Source organism: Ambystoma mexicanum, chromosome 1p, assembly GCF_040938575.1.
Source record: "Ambystoma mexicanum isolate Mex_15411 chromosome 1p, UKY_AmexF1_1, whole genome shotgun sequence".
NCBI classification, from domain to species: domain Eukaryota; kingdom Metazoa; phylum Chordata; class Amphibia; order Caudata; family Ambystomatidae; genus Ambystoma; species Ambystoma mexicanum.
The window spans coordinates 1,199,092,200-1,199,114,616 of NC_090921.1; the positions used below are offsets into that span (position 1 = coordinate 1,199,092,200).

Genomic DNA, 22,417 nt, shown 5'->3' on the forward strand with positions numbered 1-22,417 from the left:
TGCACACCGCTGCAAAGCCCCCATATGGTCTCCTGGAACCTGAGTGTGGTTGTCCACCAAGTTCCTCCCACAATGGTTACATCCTTCTAAACTATCACCCCGTTTCTTGTGTCCTTTCCCTATAGCTGAGATGGTCAATCCTGCGGCTTACCATTTGAGGTTGCCAAATAGCATGAAGTGGCTACATCCATTATTCCATACCTCTCTGTTGAGGGAAAGCCAAAAGGATCCTTAAAGCAGGACCATGCCATCCATAAAACTTCCAGCAGATGACACTCCCAAAGAATATGAGGTTGCTAGGATCTTGGAATCTAGAAACAGGAAGGGTCGACTAGAATATCTGATCCACTGGAAGGGGTATTCACATAGGGAGAACTCATGGGAACCCTCGTCACAGGTACATTCTCAGTTTTTGGTTTGTTCCTACCATCGTACCCATCCAGGAAGACCCGGGGGTCCGTCCCCTGGAAGGGGGCATACTGTCACACGCCTGCCTTCCTGGCGCTTGTGATCTTCATGGTGTTTGCACCGTCATTGAGTTACCCAGCACATTTCCTACGCTGTCATCTTGACGGTCTAGTTTTCTGTCCTCTCTCTCTCTCTCTCTGATTCCTACTTTAGCTCCACCCTTTCTTTCGACTGCGCGTTGCAACCCCTTGAGTTCACTTTCACTTTGGGTTAACGCTCCTTAGTTTTCCACTTGCAGCTGCTGCTCCCTTCTTTACTGCACTTTATTTCCATTCTGGCTCTCCTTTCCTTTTCGGTGCCTGGACCTCCGCCCTTCTCTGTTATTCTTTCCTAGCGCCAAACCTGCTACGGTGCCCTTATTTTCATTTCACTTTCCTCCCTTCCGTATCGCTTGTTTCTGGTCTCACTCATTGTGCTTTTCTCTCCTGTGTTGAATTAGACTCCGCCCTTTTCCTTTTAGCTCTGTTTATTACGACGCTCTGCTCCTTCTGTGCCCCCAGTGGATCTGGGTTTGTTATTTTCGGACACTTACCTTGTGTTGCTCTCCTGCTGTTCCTCGTTACTCCACCAAGTCCAGGAAGACTCTGTTGGTAACGTCGCTTTGTTCCTACCGTGGTCGACAGTGGAACCACAACGGTCTTCATACGAGAGTTTTTTTTTTCGCTGCTGGCTTTTTTCCTCTTGTTTCTGGCATTCTTGGAAGGGGATCCTGTGTTCTCCGACATTGTCCAGCGACATAGTGTGTTCATTCCGAGGAAGGCCGCATTTCTACCAGAAAAACTGTGAATAATGATTGTAAATACCCTGCCTCAAATTGTATAACTTCTCTCCTATGCGATGTACACTACTTTGTTACCTGTTTACCTTCTCGCTTTTGTATATTGTACCTATCGCTGTTTCTCCTTTTTACCTTCTACCCTTATCTTGTGTGTTCTAATTGATTAGTCCTGTAATCTTATCATGTAACTAAGCTTTGAATTACCTTATGCTCTGCGCCCGGTTACCTTTGGGTCTGGTGCACAATACAAATAATAAACAAATAGAAAAAAAATACAAAGAAAAGACCTGCAGAGGGAAAAGAGACAAGAGAGCCGAGTTCACTTTGGAAGGATCAGGTGAGGAGAAGGAGGAGGGGGATTTAACAGATCTAGAGGATTCCATTGCCGAGAAGCCCATCACACCTGAGAGTCCCCTTACACATAGAGGACATGATCCCCTGCTTTTGCAATAAAAGTATATACATATCTGCACCTGCGGGATGACACACTTTTTTCCTGACAATTTTGCCAGCAATGAGCCCATTGCGTAAATATTGCTTTGTCACCTTTGTCAAACTGATCATGCAATAACATACTGGTTATGAAACCTCGAAAAAATGCATTTCAGTGCCTGCTATTCCGCCAACCATCTGGCACTAATGGACCAAAAATATGCCTATTTCACCAACATGTTGTTGGGGGTCTCTGGGTGCCCCCAATGCGTGCCCGCGAGCCCCTCCACCCACAGACTCCACACGGACACGTCTGTGTGCTTCGGGCTCCCCGGTCGCTCTAACGCGGCCGGGAACGCCCCGTTTATTTAAGGCGCACGCGGCGACGTGCAACGTCACGCCGCCGCGTGCGTATCCCCTCACGGGGCAACGCCACACTCCTCCTTTTTCCGGGAGGAACAATAACAAACAGACACGTCAAAACATAGCACTGCACACAATGTCACTTGCGAACTTACAAGGCCCATGCCCCCTTTTATTATCAGCCTCCCAGGTCCCCTTCACTCCGGAACACAGTCAATCGGCCCCAGCACGTAGTCTCCGAGGTAGGCAGGTCTCCCTCGCCCAGCCCTCTGGGGGTACCTCCCACCTACCTCAGCCGCCGGACTCCCCGCTGCTCCAGTGCCTCGTTCTGGTGACCCCACGAGTTCCCCCCGGGGGGTATCTTCATCCGGGAGGACAGTCTCATCCGGGTCAGGCGGGAGTTCAGTTCGAGAGTCCCCCAGTTTCTTGAAGAAACTCACATTTCGAGTGACGGCCGACTTCCCGTCCGAGGCCGTTACCATCGATCCCTTTACTGCCACTACGTCCAGCGGCTCGGGTTCATATGGGAGCGAGAGCTTTCCGTGGGGATGCCGATTCCTGATCAGCACTTCGTCGCCCGGTTCCAGCCGCTGCGGACGAAGACCCCGCCGTATGTTTTCTTGATGTGTCCTTGCCTGTCGCTCCGCTTCCACCCGTTGGTCATCTATTACGCCGGGTACCTTTTCCTGTACCTCCGGGAGGAGACCTCGGGGGCACCTTCGGAATAGTGCTTCAGCCGGGGCTACCCCAGTCGAGGCGTGTGGGGTGGTGCGGTACACTCTTAGAAACTGGTATAGCGCCCGCTGGAGAGGCTGGCCTTGTCCCTGGGCTATCCGGAACGTTTTGTTTAATGTCCTCATCAGCCTCTCGGCATCCCCGTTCGCGCGGGGCCACAGCGGGGACACCTTCCGGTGGGCCACTCCACAGCTCTCGAGAAACTCCGAGAACCTCGCGCTCTGGAATGGGGACCCATTATCCGAGCACAGGGTCACGGGAAACCCATGGGTGGCAAAGATTTTCTCCACAGCGCCGACCACGTGCTCAAATGCCACCGACTCGACGAATTCCACCTCCGGGTATCGCGAGTATTCATCGACGATGGCTAGGAAGTGAGTACCCATGGCCGTGGATCCGAAGTCCGCATGTACGACCTCCCACGGGCGGGTCCCACGTGGCATTACTTCAATTTCAGGCTCCCGCTGTACTGGGGAGGCCGCCTGGCACCATACACAGGCCGCTACAAAGTCGTCCACTTTTCTTTCCAGCTCGGGAAACCACACCTTCAGCCTCAATCTCGCCTTCGTTTTGGCGGCCCCTTGGTGTCCCTGGTGTGCCAGGTTGATGACTTCGTGGACCTTGGAGCCCGGCACCACCAGGCGATCGCCCCGCAGCAGCAGGCCCGACTCCGTGAAGGACAGTTCGTCCTTCACCTTCCAGAGTTGCTCGAGGGTCACTTTAGCCTCTTGAGTGCGCCCTGCCACCAACTCCAGCACGGCCTTCCAGGACCCCGACTGCATCGAGCTCCTCAGGATGCGGAAGCATTCGTCGTTGGCCGCAGCACTCTCCAGCTCGGGTAGCGGCATTGCATTGGGGGTGGCGCTCTCGACCACCATGCTGACGTGATCATCGGCTTCCTCCGCACACGACTCTTGTGCGGGTCCGCCCCTGCCCACCGGATGCCTGGACAGGTAGTCAGCCGCATTGTTGGCCCCCGGCCGGTAGATTAGGGTGACGCCATATTCCAGGAGGGCCAGCATCCATCGCTCGATCCTGGCTGGTGGTTTGGAAGAGGATCCGGCCATAATCGGAATCAGTGGTTTATGGTCTGTTACCACTGTCACGGGTCTCCCCAGCACATAGAGCCGAAAATGCCGACAGCCCCACAGAACCGCCAGGGCCTCCCGTTCAATCTGTGAGTATCTCTGTTCGGTCTCGGAGAGGGCCTTGCTCGCGTATGCCACGGGCCTCATTCCCCCATCTTTGCCCACCTGGGTGAGGACCGCCCCGAGGCCAAACGGGCTGGCGTCCACAACAATCTCCGACTCCAGGGCGGGGTCAAAGAAAGCCACTGTGTCATCTGCTGTCAGGGCACCCTTGATGTCCTCGAATGCCGACTGTTCTAACGGGCCCCACTGCCAGATGGTATCCTTTTTCGTCAGGGCCCTCAGAGGTTCCGACCTCGAGGCGAGATTCTTGATGAAACGCCCACAGTACGTCACCATTCCCAGGAAGCTCCGCACCTCTGATGCCGACTCAAGGGGGCGTGCCGTCTTGATGTCTTGGACCTTCTTGGGGTCAGGAGATACCCCGCCCTCCTTGAAGATGAAACCAAAGAACTCAATGGTCGGGCGGAGGAACTCACACTTGTCCTTGTGGAGGGTGAGCCCCAGCGACTGCAGCCTTTCGAGGGTCTTGGCTAGGCGTTTCAAATGGTCAGGTTCAGTCCTAGCAAAGACCAGAATGTCGTCGCTAATGTTTAGGACGCCCTCCAGGTCTGCGAGAGCGCCACGGATTAAGTTCTGAAACACCTCGGCTGCAGACGACACTCCGAAGCTCAGCCGCTTGTATCTATAGAGTCCCCTGTGGGTGGTAAAAGTCGTGATGTAACGGGACTCTGGGTGGAGAACAACTTGGTGATACCCAGCTCGTAAGTCCAACTTCGAGAAAAACCGGGCCCCTTGCACTTCAGCAATGATGTCATCGATCGTCGGGGTCAGGTGTCGTTCTCTCCTGATGGCCTTATTGGGCAGCCGCATGTCCACACAGATTCGGACGGAGTCCGGTTGTTTAGGTTTCCTCGCCACTACGATGGGGGATACCCATGGTGTGGGGCCCTCCACCTTTTCAATTACGTCCAAGTTCACCAGGTTATCGAGTTCCCTGTCCACCTGGTCCCTTAGATGAAATGGGATCCGCCTGTGCTTCAGGGCTATGGGCTGTACCGACTCGTCAATGTGGAGCCTCACGGGGTCACCGTTCATCCTCCCAATCCCTTTGAAGATGTCAGCATACTTGTCCAGCAGGTCGTTGATGTCCTCCAAGTATACTGAATAGGCGAAGCTGACTATGCCAAGGGCCTCCGCTGCCGCACAGCTAAGCAGGGTGTTGCTGCTCACCGGAGTCACATAGAAACGGGCCCTGATCTTCGACCCGTCATGTTCCACCTTGGCGACAAACGCCCCGTCAAGCGGCAGGGGCTCACGCCCACCAAATGCGAAGATGCGGGCTCTTGGCGTCGCCAGCCTCGGGGGTGGGTTGAGCGCAGCATAGTGTCCTCTCGCCATTACATTGACAGAGGCCCCCGTGTCGACTAACACCGGGACCGGCGAGCAGTTTACCTCTACGACACATCTCGGCTGTCTTCTGCTCCTCCCCTTGAGGACCTCCATGCTGGAGACGAAGAAGATGTTCTCCTCATCCTCCTCCTCCACTTCTTCCGCCAGCGCCTCCTCGGGTTCCGCTTGTTCCACCTGAGCTACATTCGGCGGGCGGTATTGCCGCGGGGCCCATAGACGAGGCTGTCCTCTCGGAATAAGTACAGGCAGGGTCGCCCTGCACACCCTCGAGAAGTGGTCAGGCACCCCACAGCGTCCACAGATCTTTCCTTTTGCCATGCACTCCGATGAGTGGGGGAGGTCATGGCCGCACTTCTGGCACGACTCCACCGGCTTCCCCGCTCTGTCTCTGGGAGGTACACCGGGTTTTCGCACCCCTCTGCCGCCCCGCCAGACAGCGCACACCTCCTCCGGTCTCGCCGCGCGGGATCCGGCCTCCATCTTGTTGGCACGAGCCTCCGCCACCTCATGGCACCTCCCGAGCTCCAGGATTCTGGGCAGAGTGAGTCCGGGCTCTCTTAGGACTTGTCGCCTCAGCTTGCCAGATGAGCATGCCTGGATCAGCATGGTCCTTATCATGTCCTCCGCATCCCCCCACGCACACCCTTGTGACAGGCGGCGCAGGCGGCCATAGAAGGTGTCTAGCGTCTCATCCTCCTTCTGTTTGGCCGACAGCATGACGAACCTTTCGAAGTCCACGTTGGCAAGGGGGATGAAATGCGCGAGGAGGGCGGCTTTGGCTTGATCATAGGAGTTATCCGTTGGAGTTAATGATTCAAAGATCTCCTGCACGGTCGCTCCTGCGGAATACAGCATCGTGGCCACCCTGCTGTCATTGTCCGTGACCTGGGCGGCCCGAAAGTACATGTCTAGCCGTCCGATCCATCTCCTCCATCGGGGCCCCAGGCTGGATGGGGGGCCCGTAGCATCAAACTCCGGAATAGGCTGTAGGGCCGCTTGCGCCCTGGCTTGGGCCATGGCCAGGGGTGGTGGTTGAATCGGAGGGGGAGCGGCACCAACCGGGCGCGCAGGCAGTCCAGACGTCGTAGGACGCGGGGTTAGCTGTGGGGGGTCCTGCTGAAACAGGTCTGCTAGGCCTTCATCCTGCGAATCTTCCGAGGCCGTGGCAGTCGCACCCTCCAGGGCACCGGGATCACTCATAGGCGCAAGCGCACAGGCACCCTCGTTCCAATCCTGAGGGCCGCAACTTGCACTTCTCCCCACACTGCCACCACCCACGTGATGATGAAAGGGTTAAAGGAGAGTACCTCGAGGCGCCTTGTGTCCACGTGGGCCGCAGAAGCGGGAGCGTCATCCCCCACGTGATGATGATGAGGGGGTTGAAGAGGGTCCTGGAGAGGATCCGTGGATAAATGTTCCCAAAAATTGAGCTTTGAAAAGGAATGGTCTGAGAAGGCCCAGCCACCTCAGTCCATCTTCCAGCTACAGCACGACGTCATCGTCTGAAAAATGGCCAAAATATCAAAATTCTGGCATGGGCCTGCGGGTTGTACTGCCCGCAGTCAGTAAATCCAAAAATTAGGCTTGGATGGCCTTCCTACTCCAAACCGGAGCTTTCGGAAGATCCTCCACCTCGTGCGCAAGATGGCCGCCAGCCGCGTGTGGTCCGCGGCCTCAGCGTGATGCGAAACATCCGCGGATGTTTCCTTCGTTGAAGAAAAAATTGTCCGGGATCGCGCTCACCGCCGGGCCCGGGCATCCGACACTCGTCGCCACTGTTGGGGGTCTCTGGGTGCCCCCAATGCGTGCCCGCGAGCCCCTCCACCCACAGACTCCACACGGACACGTCTGTGTGCTTCGGGCTCCCCGGTCGCTCTAACGCGGCCGGGAACGCCCCGTTTATTTAAGGCGCACGCGGCGACGTGCAACGTCACGCCGCCGCGTGCGTATCCCCTCACGGGGCAACGCCACACTTGTCATATATTCATTTCGCAATAGGCAACATTCCTTATATTTAAGAATAATCGTTTGAATATCGGACTTCGTTTAGAACAAACTCTCCGATTATTCCACATCAGCTTTTCAATCATACACAAATTAGAACTTTACCAACTCTCCAAGATGGCCGCCAGTGAGGTACACTGGTGCAACATTGCCATTCCAAAACCACACCTCCGTGACGAAAGTGGAACAGTTTGTATACACTGACCGCAGCTTCTAAAGGTAGCACTTCAGCATCACTCCAGGAGACTAGCCGTCGATGATAGCAGTCGTACGCATCACAGGCAGGTAAGCAGAGGGTTCACAGCAGTTGCACTTAGGTTACTCGCCGCTCCCAAATCCCAAATTAATGTAGTACCGTTCTGCAACCAACAACGTGGTTCTTTCTTTCTCTCCACAATGCAGAATCGTGCCAATTGGTTATTAAACAACAAGGAGCACTTTTGCTGCGCAACAGCGGTGCCCATTCCACCCTGTTACCAGCACCCTTTGCTCTCGGGCGGGTGGGTAAAAGGTGTGTTTCAACAATCTCGTGTTTTATGTCTAATGTTTCCAACATAGACACCCAAGCTCCTCAGGGGTTGACAACACGACCCATCCATGTGCTCCCACCCTCCTTCTTTCTCCCAGCATCTGCATGGAGTGTTCTTCCCCCTTCCCTCCACGGTGCTCCCGGACCACCCCAGACGCCCATTTTTTAGCAGCACAGAATGTGGTGACATGTTGAGTCACCGATAAATCATCTTAGTTTTTGACACATTTGCACCATAGAAATTGCAAAACAATGCAGCTTTGTTTACAGCTTGCACATTGAATAAGGTAACCAAGGGATTCATACCCAGCCTTTATACTTTTTTGTCTCTATATAGGGGACGGATGAGCCCGTCAGATCTTTTATACACAGATGCATGGCTGAATTGGATACACGACTGACAAACCATTGGCCCTGAAGAAGATGGCACTAAATTTAATCTGACATCGAAACCGGTCGACACTTTGGTCACATGTTCTTCTGTGACCTTTTTTTGATATCCCAGACAAATAAGGAAGATACTATATCATAACACCAAGATCTACTCCGAGTATATGGGCTTTTTACTGATGAAACAATAGAACAGACTAATTGTGCTTTGGGATGTCCGACCTATATGGGTGAATAAAAGTAGCATAAAATCCCGAGGTTTCAAGCAATTCCCTAGGTTACTTGTGATCTAGACAAGATCTAATATCCAGTCTTGCCTGTTGAACAACATACACAACGCAAATGGTTTTTAAATTGAGCAATAAGGTTGAGGGACAGTTCCTTCTTTCCTATCCCTATTAGATAGGCGGTGCACCATCCGTTGCCTGGGGTCAGGCACTTCTGGCAGGGACAGGGTGTTTTTCCACTAGGGACAGCCAGGCCATTGTTCTCTCTTCATTTGTTTTGGTTTAACTCACTGTAAAGACCACATAGATTTGTTCTCCCACAGAACCGTTGTTTTTGTGTTAAAAAAAAAACAGTAGCAACACCCTCCAGGTAATCCAGCAATGCTCTTGTAAGCTAGAAGCTAAGGTATCAGCAGCAACCTGGGCACTGCCCAGAGGGGGCAGTGCTCTCACACAGGGATCAAGTAAGTGCCTCTGTGGCCCTATCCATGCTCCCTTGGCTAAGGCAAAAGTCTGATCTGCTTTTTAGCTACCTGGGCTACTATGTTCTCCCCCAGGGGACACCTTCATCAGTACCAGAATGAGGGGCCAGTCCTCCTGCTGTTCAGGGGCAAAGGAATCCCTATTAATGGCCCACTCTGCAATACATCTCTAGTGTGCTACTTCTCCTGGGTACTCTCCAACAGTTCTTAGGAAGGGAACTTGGTACCACAGCATCATGCTCAAGATGCAGTGGGGCTGCTCACCTCCCTCAGGGTTTAGCCCACAGCCTCTGCAATGACTGCACATCCAGTCAGTGAGCACATTGCAGCTGCAACACACTGGGTTGGCTCTGCAGGTGGGTCCACGCCCCCTTCAGATCTCCCCACAGGAGCAGCCACAGTTATGCCTGACTCCTCCACTTTAAACCACTGGAAGGGAGCGGCATCCCGAAGGACACTTGGAGGGTGTTTCCGGCCACCCCGAGTGCTCCAGCTGGACTGGAGCATAACCCATCAGTATGGGCTCATCCTCTGTGTCGTTGTCGACCAGTCCCCAACCTGGGTAGAGCCAAGCTCATCCCACCTTCCTCAAGACCAAGACGCATTGCACGGCATCACCGGGCACAGTCTGCAGCCACAGGTCAGGTATCAAGCTTCTGCCAAACCTCTAAGCCTCACTATGCTGCAGGGTGCCATGCAGGTTATTGGTGCACAGCAAAGATTTTCTGGACCGCAAGCATTACAGCTGTTATTTTACAGGAGAACATTTTGCCTTTTGGTCCACCTTTTTGAGAAGCATGATCCAACCTAGTTTGAGAGCTGGTGCCAAATTAAATTGGTGCAGAATCAAGACCTAACAGTTGGTGATAACTGGGCCAATTATGGACTTTTTTAAAAGGGACTTTTGGTCAAATACATATCTGCAATACTTTTTGTAATACCACCTTTGGAAAAATAATTTGTGGAAATACTATAAGGGCTCAATGTGCCATGGGAATTTTGCGATTTGTTTCAACTGTCAAGATCAAAAATAATTATTTAATTGTTACAAAAATCCTTCTCTTTTTGAAAAAGCAATGATTGATGTGGATTTGTCTCAAAATATGACATTTGTCTTAAAAGATCTCCAAAAGCCAAAAAACTGAGAATTTCATTGAAAAGTCTTTCATGCTCAAACCTGCTGTTTTCTGTTTTGATTTTGAAAGAAAATCAATACCTGTGGTGCATGAACACATGAAGCATGGGGAATACCTTGGGGAAGGGGAATTTAGAAAGCAAATGAAAACAATCTGACTGAAATTAATCATGCCAATTTTTAAGAGAAACTGCTAACCTCCTTGCATTATATACAGACTACAGGTAGCCTTTACTCAGAGTGGTTAGTTTGAGGACAGGGAAGAAGAGGTCCAGACTTGAAAGATGAGCAGAATTCTGCGCCGGATTGTTCCATTTAACACATGCTGCCACTCACACATGATCCTTACCATGGTGATAGGATGTCCATCAACCGCTCGGCGCTGGGCAGCTGCTTCTCATCTACGCAGAAATACCCCAGGGTACCATTGGCACCAGCAGACTTCACATCCAGCTCTGAGTGCTGCAGGGCCCTAAGGCAAAGAGGAGAGAGGCATTTTGTAAAAGGTTAAGGCTGATGGTATCCTTCAGTTGAGGCAGTTGGTTTTCAGTTTACATGCATTTAAAACAAACTACCTATGCAATAATCACAATCTCCATTAACTATCTTAAGCAATATTTTCAGTCATAACATATATGTAGTTTACAGCCCTTATCCCCAAATAATGGTGTCTAAAGTTATTGAAGATGAAGAGCTTGCTTCGATGTCTGTTCCAATGATTGAGCATGCCACTGACTATGTATATTTCATCAGTTCTGAGCTTCAGTAGAAAAGAAGCACTTCACCACACCTTTGCATATATTACTGTTGAATGAGTGCAGCAAACATCGTTGTAATACAGGCAGGCAGCATCAGATACTTTCACCAGGACAACCCGTCAAGGGGTCTAATGGAGAAAGGTGAGCAAGGGTTAGAGGTGCATTTGGGATAGCTGTTCTTAGCCCTGTAGTCTGCATTAAAAATAATGACTACAAGGGGCAGAGAACACACTTTTGTGCATTGCCCATTCCCCTGCACCTGCTTCAACTAAGGTGCACGGGAATGATTGCCTTTCCCATGGATTTATTTTAGGATCCTGTTCATGAAGATTGAATGCACCTTTACATGCCTGGCGACATCACTTTCAAGCTCTGGTCTGCACAATTGGACTGAAAGTGAATGTTCAGCTCTTTCTGATGTCCCCCGTGATGAATATAGAACACATGTGTCCTACATGTGAGGGGCCGTCCACGTAAATCCTCTCACTTTGGTGAAACACATGTTTTGTAAACACGGCACTTCAGGTTAACCTCCTGTATTATTGGAGACAGAACTTTCTCATCAGGAGAAGTCATCCTATAAAATTGGCTTGTCTCAGCACTTCATTATCATGCAAGCCTTGCATCCACTTCACAAACAACTTAAGGCTTAAGTTAAATGCCTATAAGGACATACTGTGTTGGAACAGGATTCATAATTATTATTAAGCTCTGATATCTGTTTTAATCGCTTGCAGCATATTTAAGTACTTTCCAAGTGAACCAATGAAGTTATCACTGTTTAGCACCTTGTGTGATATTGCCCTTTTTAGTTTTGGCTATTAGGTGGTGCTGACAATGCTACCTATAACGGCAAAACTCTTGTCATTATAATAAGAGCTTTAACATAATAGCTTGAAATAGGAGCTTTGAATGTAGGTTTGCAATGCTTTTTAATGCAGGTTGACATATGAAGATGGATATATGTTGTTTGGCAATGTGCCCCACCCATTTAACGCCCATTGCTAAGCAAAATCTATAGGGTTTGCCTCCCATTCCCACATATTTTCCCTCCAACCACACCTTCTTGTGTACTCTCTGGCTCAATTTCTACTGTGTGGTGTATGTGTCAGCCATTTTTATTCCCAGAATGTTTGCTGGAATAAAAAAAAGCAAAGAAAACTTGGCCGTACAAAGAAAATAGAGTCAGAAAAAGCAGAAGAATCCAACTCTCAGTCTGTAGAAGCCCCCAAACAACCAACTTCACCCAACTCAGACACATTAAAAGACAAGGCTGCATCACGCAACCATCAATCTCAAACGCAACCCCCGGGTATAGATCAGGAACAGCCCAATATGGGAGAACAAAACAAAGCTGAGAACCAGATGGCAAAGAGGCCGGAACTGTGCGAAAACCCCACAGTGCGAATCACTGACACATCAACAAGGGTCAGCCCGAACAAAATTCCCTTGACGAGGGAACAAATCCTAACCAGCCAGCAGTCAGCACAGAGCGACTGTGTGCCAATGAAACTAAATATATCGCATCACCCTGTTGACGCCAACATCGAAGAATCCAACGATGAAATTAACGTAGAGATACAACGCTCTGTAACCCCTACCATTACTACAGTGGCATCTTCCCACACCGTGAAACAAAATGAGCTAAACGGTGCACAGGAGCATGAGGAAGTAGCTGTTGAATCTCCATCTCAAGTCCAACACCGACTTCCAGAGTCACCAATGCTAGGTGCCTTCACAGGACAAGACCATTCCTCCGTGCATTCCAATCCTCGCGTAACAAAAACTATGATGCCCAACGATAGTTTGATAACAGCAGCAAAGGAAGCCGTATCCAATTTGCAAAGGCCACATGCACATCGATTATCGGCAAGAAATATCACGTCGCCACTGCAAACGGGAAGAGTAACACATCTGACACAAACACCGATCAAAAGGCACTCTGCCCCTGCACACATGTACAATGAAAATATGGCCCACCAATCACCAACTGTAACACAAGACTCAGCGTCAAAGAAAACAGACCTGCAAGGCATAATGTCAGTCATAACCATCGCCATGAACCCTTTTTGCAAACTGTATGAAACGATGAACGAGTCTGTCAAAGATCAACAGGTCGTCTTAGCCATGATTCTGACTAAGGTCCTGCACCTGGAGGGCTATATAACAGCAAAAGAAAATGCTGCAAGCATCAATGACAGGATGGATCAGCAAGTCACAAACATAACAAATAAAGCCACATCCTCTGATGATGAAGTACCAACGTCTAAAGCCAAAGAACACACTACAGATGAAGTTGGATCACAAACCAATATGGTTATTGACCTCACAGCAGAAAAGAGTGCAAATGGCACTGCGACAGCTCAGAAAAAGGCTCAAGATCAAACCAACAAATGTAACCACAAGGTGAGGTCACCACTGAAGCCACAAAACCAGGCAGCCAACGTGCTGCTAGTTCTAAACAAGGCAACCGTAAACACCCACATGGAGGAGGACATAAGTGAACCAACATATGCAATCTTTGAACCTACCAACCGCAAAGACAAATTGGGTGCGGGATCTGCCTCAACAACCTCAAACAATAACTCCATCTCTCAAAAAAACAATAATCCACCGCAAAAAAGTAACTCCATCAGCGAAACCTCACGTAAAGTGCAAACAACGGGAAGAACATCTGCGCGAGTAGAAATAAGCCAAAAAGCTCTCACTAGCAACGCAGCGTGTTCCAGAGGGAATGAGGCAAATGAAAGACACAAAGTTAGAAGGAATTCAGCGGCAAGAAACTTTTCAGAAGGTTCAGACACAGTAGACGCACTACTGAATCTTAGCGTCTACCCCGAAGATGATCTAAATACAACTGTAACATCAGAACGATTCAGCAAAGCCAAGGAAAATGGGCATTCAACAAATCAAGAAGTCACCACATTCATGGGAGGAAATAATAAAGATCAAAAAGAACACGACTTTGAAACCCTGGAAGAAAAACGCAACCGCTTGGAATATCACTTCAAAACCACCGAGGCCGATAAGCATCACAGAAAAGCAAACAACATGACGAAGACGCCTGACAAAGAAACTAACCACAAGAAACCAAAGAGTAACAACACCAACTTTGACCCGGACAGGAAAACCAGGAGGGAGAGAGATGTGTCTGACTGGAAACCAAGTGACAACCCTGCAAACAAAAGAAACCACAAACATCACGTCAACGCTCACGTCTCACTACCCATGGTGACCAAAATAAGAAACACACCAGAAATACAACGAAAAATCATCATGATAGAGATGAATACACACGTACAGACGAAAAAGCAAAAAACAGATCAAGCCGGAGAAATAACGAGGACTACAGGGTCAGAGGACTAACACCAAAGGACCCGCACCACAAACCGAACAGACAAACGAGCCACAGGTGGCTCATAAGGATGACGCAAAGAAGGTGCAACACTGACGATATCATCCTAAATAGGAGATCTGTCATGGCCACATTCAGCCTAATTGAGAAACTGCGAGATATCCACTCGGCAGACATAAAAATTGTGGAGCCATGGCATAATCGATCTGGTGCAGCTACTCTACTCCATCTGAATTCCCACACGGTATACACAAAGATACTAAAGCACAAACATGATATCCACAGTTATAGATTTCACATTGAAGATCAATCAGCTTATCAGGCTCATAAAAGTCCGGATGCCTCAGTACGCAGACGGCAAAGTGGTTCCAGAGCCAGACATGATAACTCTACACACAGGCTTCCCCTGTATAAAAAGGCAGAAGTGAACCATCAGAAAACCCCAACTTCATAAAAGTGGACAACCCAGACTTACATCACGACACTCATAAGAGAGAGCCGCAAATACCTGCACACAAACAAATATCTTCCAAACCAAGGGAGAGAAGTCGAGACACAAAAGAGCAAAGATCCGACAACAGTCGAAAACTAAACAAAAAAATGAATTTACAAACAAAAGAGGAAACGAAGAGTGCACAAAATACGAAAGACATATCTTCAAGTAACAAAACAGGGCTATCGGCTTGGCTACCAATGGTACTTACCACACATCGTACGAAATCGCCATTCCTGAAGGGTGGCCCTGCGACAAGTGACACGTCAAAAGAAGGGCCAACATAACTCACCCTCTGCTCCTGGAATACACACGGCCACTCCCATCTGACGATGCCAAGTGGGCCCAACCTAGGGGAATTTGATATCATATGTCTCCAGGAAACCTGGCTCCAACAAACACCAACGATGGAAGGATATCAGACCATCCTAGCACCAGCTGCCAGAGGAAGCAAAGGTCGACCAACATCAGGTTTACTGACAGCCTGCCGTAACGGATCCGGAGTTCAAGTAAAGGAAACGCTTATGGCAAACCAATCGCTGCTAGCAGTACTAGTCTCTTTGCAAGACACGTCTAACTCAAATCCAGGACCAAGACATGTCATCATAGTCAATTTATATTGGAACCCAGCATCAATTACCGCAAAAAGATTAATCGATCTGTGTGAAAATCTGCTCGTTGCAGCCACGACCGAATATCCTGCCACCGCCGTCTTAATGTGTGGAGACCTACATGCCATCTGCAAAGAGTCAAAGAAAGCCTCGGCAGCCTATCAGGCATCTGCACAACAAGGCAAAGAATGGCTAAAGTTCAGCAAATCGCAAAGGCTTCATAACCTAGATGATGCATTTCCAGCATCGGACAGAATACCGACGTGGGAGCGCCCTGCCGCAGCCACAACCATTGATTATATCTTCGTTTCACAGCCATTACTCCTTATTACCAAATCTTTCATGGTGCGTCGTACATCAACGAGCGACCACAACCTGCTTGGAACTGCTTGGAATTTAAAAAGCAATAAGAATCTGAAATTCACCACCCAAATCGAGCCTAATGCGCAAGATACAAGGCTAAGAATAAATGCTTCAGATATCACCAAAGTGACAAACAAGTACAATGAAAACAGATACTCTGCAGGCACTGATGTTATTGACTATCAACCATTACTGATCCCGTACATCTGCCAAAAAAGGGGAAATGGGTTTGCATCTAATCAAAGCACTAAACACGTCTACAATAAAGAACTTGACGAGAAAAGGCGCGAATACAGAAGAGCGTTAAGAGCAGCTCGTAAATCCGCTAGCACAGACATAAAGAAAAGGTATAAGGACTGGGTAAGATTTCAAAGGCACAAATTACATCAGGCAGATGCCGAGCACATAACCAAAACTCTCGTCACCAACAACAGTAGAGATTTCTGGACGCTAATACGTGACGCAGACAAAACGCTAGACAACCATATTCTAAACAACATTTGTCAAGCTACTTGGGAAAAGCACTTTACCAAAGTGTTTCGATCAGCTGCAAGTCCTCCGTTGCAAGAGCAACAAGAAAATGGTGTAACGTGGATTAATTTAGAAAAAGAAGAAGATATTCTTGACACCATTAAAAAGCTAAAAAACTCCAGAGCTCCGGGTCCGGACGGCATTTCAAATGCAGAGCTAAAAAACCATCCCAAAGAATGGGCAAGCTTAATGAGCGCTATCTTCCGCCGGTGTACTGAAACACAATCTATTCCACAATCATGGACCAAAGCCATAATCATTCCAATCTACAAGAAAGGAAATTTAACAAATCCTGAGAACTTTCGACCAATTGCCTTACTTGATGTAATGGGCAAGGTACATGCCTCATTACTCATGACCAAATTTCAAAAATGGGCAGCCGGAGCCAAATGCAATGATCCTTTTCAGGCCGGTTTCAAGAAAAATGCAGGTACGACCAGTAACATCATAGCATGCAGCACGTTAAAAGCGAATACTCTACCAAACAAACGCCATCTGTTTGTTGTATACATCTACTTCACTCAAGCCTTTGATAGGGTCGAGAGACAGGTATTATGGGACAAACTAAAAGCCTGGCAGTGTCCTAATTCCATACTCGCCCCCATTATAGCATTACACCACCACACCTCACTGAGAGTACGTCTGAATCGTGAAGGCGTGCTATCAGACGAAATTCACAGTGAACGAGGTGTAAAACAAGGGTGCCCGCTGGCATCAGCACTCTTTCTCACTTATATCGGCGACATCAAAACAATAGAAGACTCAACCAGGGCCTTTCCACCAAAATTAGGTCCACGACAGATCGGCCATCTTTTGTATGCAGATGACCTGACAATCTTTGATCAGACAGAAATAGGGCTCCAGCGGAAAATCAGTTCTCTTCAAGTGTATGCTACAAAAAATCACCTTGAAATCAACACGAGCAAAATTGTGAGAAAAAACAAAAAAACAACTTCAAATGGCACCTGGGAGAAACCAGAATTGAGACCGTTTCCCAATTCAAATACCTAGGAGGGATCATGGACAGCTCAGAAAAAGAAAGAGCCATGCAGGCAGAACTTTATTCAAAGATCAAAAAACTAGCTGCCCAAGCTAAAGTCATCAATGGCAAATTCAGAAAATTTTCCTTAGTTCCAACGATCAATTTCTATAAAATGAAGGTGGTGCCGACAGTGACATATGGCGTTGAAGCAATGCCCACGATACCAACACAATTATGGCCCAAGTTAGAGGCCCTGTTCTGGCGCACAGTGCTGCATCTACCAAATTCAACACGACGGCCAGCTATCAGACGAGAACTAAGTCTGTTATCATTAGAATGCACAGTGCTCTGCAATTCCATTATGCTGTACAGAAAATGTCGAATGGACAACGGCAATGAAGTTTTTAGGTTGTTAAAATGGGAATTTGACAGCAGAAACTGTAACATGCTAAATACCTGGCAAGATCAAAATCAAGCGGTTCTAAATAATATCATGTCAAATGAGGAAGAACTCATAACCAACCCATGGAAAATAAAAGACAATGATTGGGTCTCCACGATAGACAATGCCGCAAAACTAAAACTCAGTCTTCATCTACCTAGCAACACATTAAAAAGAAATGAGCTGCAAAACTATGTAAATCAATGTCCAAGCAGACAGGCACGAAACGTAATCTTACGAGCACGGTTGAATTTATTCAAAACAAATGAGATTCTGCATATTCGAGGTCAGACATCAACTAATGGCTGGCGCTTCTGTAAACATGATCCTTATCCATCAAAAGAAACTTTAAGTCACCTGATCATGATTTGTCCATCCACAACTGCCATCAGGCAACAACATCTATCACGAATGGCAGGCTTTGACATCTTGGCCGAAGAAGACACATGGTTGTGCCGACTAATAGGAGGTGAGAAAACTACATGGCAAATTGCACTGGCTAAAATGATCGAACACAGTGAGACCAATCTACTAAATGACAAAGGCGGTCACCAAGCAGATAAATAGTCTCTAATCCAATGCATTTAGCTGAACTGAAATACAACGTCGAAGCCTGTTACGGCCTCAACAAAACTGTGCAAAAGTATCAAAGTCCTGTTCTGCGATGATCGTCCGATGAAATGCTGAAAGAAATAATGTATTGTAAAATCTTATTTTGATAAAACAATAAAAATAATTTTCAAAAAAATGGTTGCTGGCATCTGTTAATGTTATTTAAAAGTAATTTGACTTAATTGCTGCGTAAATCATATTTATTGCAGCTTTCAAGTTATGTTACACATTTTACATTATTTTGTATTACAAATAAACATGTATGTTGTGGTTTAAAATGGCACTGAAAATGTACATCTAGTGATTTGTGTAGTGTTGAAGTAGCCTTTTTGATGTAAACAACACCTAATTGGCTGTTAAGTGAGTGATGTCAGTATGATGTGGGTGGTTCTACAGTCTGTGTGTGTTTACTCAGAGCAGCCATTTTTTGCAGACTCCAAAGCATCCCCTCTTTGTTCTAGATTACCCCACGTTTGTATTGCCAGTGCTTGTTTCTTTACACTTCGACCACCGATCGAGAGGGGCTTTTAATATCCTATTTAAATGCATTCAAACGTCGCATCTCAATCGCAGGAGTGTAAGAGGATTCAATTCAACACTACAGCTAAGTCAACGCCTAGTCTATAATACTGAATGAAAACCCTTATTGATATATCTTTATGTCCAGTTCATGCGTTCTGGATGACTACCCCTATATAACACCCCTCTCTTGGAATCCCCCTGACCCCACTGAGCCAAGAAGTAGTTCTGGTTTGCAAATTAAAAGGTTTATTCGATAATTTAAACAATAGATATGTATATCACACTTTATAATAAATTAATAATTGAATATCACACTTAATCTGATATGATAAATATTAACAACAGAGAATCTGGCACTAACACGCTTCTCTATAATCAATAAGGAGTTGACATAAAATGGATAAGGTAGCACACAGGTGAATAGGAACGAAAGAAGAAGGTGGTACAGAATGCTTTATGTAAGCTCAGGTGGATGCAATATTCAATGAATGCAATACAGAAAATACTCAATATGATTTCAACCAAACAATGTAATCACTTTTCTCTGGCTATTCACTCCCCCCCTCTTTATGCAATGCAAGGAAATGGGAGGAAAGCACACAGTTCTCAGAAATGCAATCAACGTAATTCAGTTCAATCCCCAGCAAGCTTAGACTACAGAAGTTTGAAAACACAGGCAAAATGCTTTGATATGTGCTGGCAATTCAGTGAAAAGTATGCTAAAATGCTTTTGATTCCCTCTAGGAGGTTCAGGGTGAGTGAAATCAAGTTAATATTAGTCCAGGCTCACTTTAGCAATGTCCTAGGAATGATTAGCAGGTTAAACGAATTTTTGGCAACTGAAAGGCAAGCAGCTTCTGTTTTCACACGTGGAGAAATTTGCAAATCGCGGTAAAATTCGCGGATGCGTGTTCTGCGATTGCGGTAAAACTATAGGGGGTAGGAATGCGGTTCTAGGTTCGTAGGAAAGCCACGATTCTAAGCTTTCAGATGAAAGTTATTGCAAGTCTCTAAGACAAACGGTCGCGGAGATATGAGCGATTTTGTGAAGGTCGTTTTTCAGATTTGAAATTTTAAAAGCTCAAAATGACAAGTGCAGCTTGCAACTAGAAAATGACAAGTGACAGCTATGCAAATGACAGGTGACAGTTAGGAGACAGTTCTACTTAGATTAAAATAGATTGAATTATATTATTTTAACTAGGAGATTGGTTCTGCACAGTTTTCTAGGTACTCACACTATATTCTTGAGTGAAATGGGCCTCGCCATGGATCTGGTCAGGTTTTAAACTCGCCTCTGGTCTCTGCACTTCACAGTGATCTGGGTCTGCTCTCTCTCTGGATTCTGAAGATTGAGGGATTTAAAGTCTGGATCTTTCTGCACAGCTTTCTCTGGAGATTGATGGAGGTAAAGTATGGATTTTCCCGGCAGAGCTTCCAGCTGCAAATGGATTTGAAAGTCCCTATCTGTCCTGTCTCTCTGCTTTTATGTGTTTTGAAAATGGGTGTGTTCTTGCATCACTGACCCTACCTCTCTCTCAGCTTCTAATTGGTCAAACTTCCATTTCTCACTTGATTGGGGAAGCTAAGTTGTGTCAGAGTGATGTCATCCATTTATGATCTCTTGAAAAACCTCCCCTGTCATCTGTGCACCCAAATCTATATATGATCAAAATCCATATTTCACAGTTACACAGTTGTTTGATATTACATACCCATGTCACAGATCACATGAGGTATACTCTGTCCCAAATCTGCTGTTTCTAAGAGCTTGCATTGAGAAATGGCACATAATTGACTTTTTAACTGATTTTTCAATTTCTGACATTGACCCAACTTTACATACATGTGCGCAGGGAGTATGGACATTAACTGATGAAGTTTCAGATTTTTAACATGCATACATTTAGAGTAATATCCACTTTTCCGCTAACACCCCCCTGAACATACCACCGGTTCTAAAAACCTCTTAAACTGTGGGCAGAAAAATCACAAGAATTATGGTATCATTTATAAAATTTTCACATGTCCGCACCATGAGTTATTCATCTTTTTCTAAACAATATTCTGGCTACAAAGGGGTGTGGTTTCCCAGGTCACATGGTGGAAATACTGGTTTATCCAGTTCTGCCAAGCCAGCTTGCTCTCACAGGCAGTGCCCCTCCCAGCTTCTGCCAAGAGGAAGCTACATTTTACGACCGCTGTAATAAAACCTTTGCCTGAGTCAAGACAGGCTTTGTTCAGAGCTCCTGTAGAGCACAGGTAATTCAATTATCAGATAGATGGCATATCCTTAGTGTGGCCAGCAAAAGGCAGATGGGCCTGGGAACACAGTTGTGACTCAAGTTTCACTCCTGATGGGGGTAGTTGCCAGGCAGAATCAAGTTCCTTAAGCCAGACTTTCAGCTAACTGTCATGTTTTTTTGTTGCTTTTTAAATTAACTTGCAATTTTACACATGCAGCTAGAATGCTGATTCTAAGTGCAAAACTATGACATTTCAACAGTTACAAAGGCATGTGACACCAAACATAGGTCACTCATTTATCTAAACATTTTCGATTTTAGTGTCTTTAAATCCAGTGCAACTTAAACTGCTGACTCCATAGCAGTTTTGTTATAAGCATTGTTTTGGGCTCTTCATTTCCCAGATTTTGTAAGCACACAAAACTCCATTCTGCCAAATGTCTGCTGGTGTTCAGTGAATATTTTGCACATGTTGCAATGTTTGAAAATAGGCATTTTGAGCCTGCCTTCAGAGAAACACAGGGTGGTTTTAAAACGCCGGCTTTTGGATAGTGGTGAGTACTGGTACTGCACCCATTTTTGGGATTTAAGAAATGAATTCCCCACAATTCTAGGTTGCATTTGGCAATCAGCATTGCCATTCCCAATGGTTTCAGACTACTGTGCGGGTAGTCCAATGGTGGTTTTAGTCGCTTTGAAGCTAACCGGCGCTACTGTTTGTCCTTTGGCAACCCATTTCCCTCATGGCAACCCGGCCTTTCATTCTCGCACTGGTGGGTGGCAAGTGAGGCAACCATTTTGGTGTGCGCACAAACTGTGCAGCTTTCCTGGATTTCGGCGCACATGTGGGTTTTCCGCCATCTTGAACTTTCTAAGCCCACAGCACCAAATGTTGTGGCATGATAGCTTAAACGTGGGTCAGGACACCCAACAGGAGGAAGATGAAAACAGCAAGTGAGGCTGCTGCCATCATTCAATTCGTGTGACACCCCGCAGGGGTCATCCTCTGATATTTAGCCCCCTCCGCCCCTCTTTGCTCTGTCTTTTCCTACATGTAGTTGGACTACAATTTTGCCACCACTGATTCCAAATGCACGGTGACACTCTGCATAATAAGCACCTCCATGAAACACAGATGACTGTTTTTAAAACTGCCTCTGCATTTTGGAAGGGTTGATAGAGCTGCATTTAAAATCACACTCTCCATGCAGCATAAATGACCAATTAAGTCTTGCCTAAACTTCTGGGGAAGACTGTTCTGAGTGGTTGAGGGTGTGCTCTGGACCCATCATATGTTGGTCTGTGCCTTTACACTACTGTGGGATCATGTCCCTGGGTATTGAGAATGCAGCACAGCAAATAATGAAGCATGCCTTTTCAATGTTTCTAACCTTTAGT

General features: G+C 47.2%; 1 protein-coding gene across 3 annotated transcripts in view; it reads right to left on the reverse strand.

The window, feature by feature from the left end:
- Window positions 1–22,417, reverse strand: part of HPN (hepsin) — a 780,351-nt gene that overhangs the window by 288,390 nt on the left and 469,544 nt on the right. For all 3 annotated transcript variants that reach the window (XM_069604921.1, XM_069604920.1, XM_069604919.1), the window contains one exon: window positions 10,454–10,576. In XM_069604921.1, coding sequence (XP_069461022.1) covers window positions 10,454–10,576 — 123 coding nt within the window. The remainder of the gene's footprint in view (window positions 1–10,453; window positions 10,577–22,417) is intronic.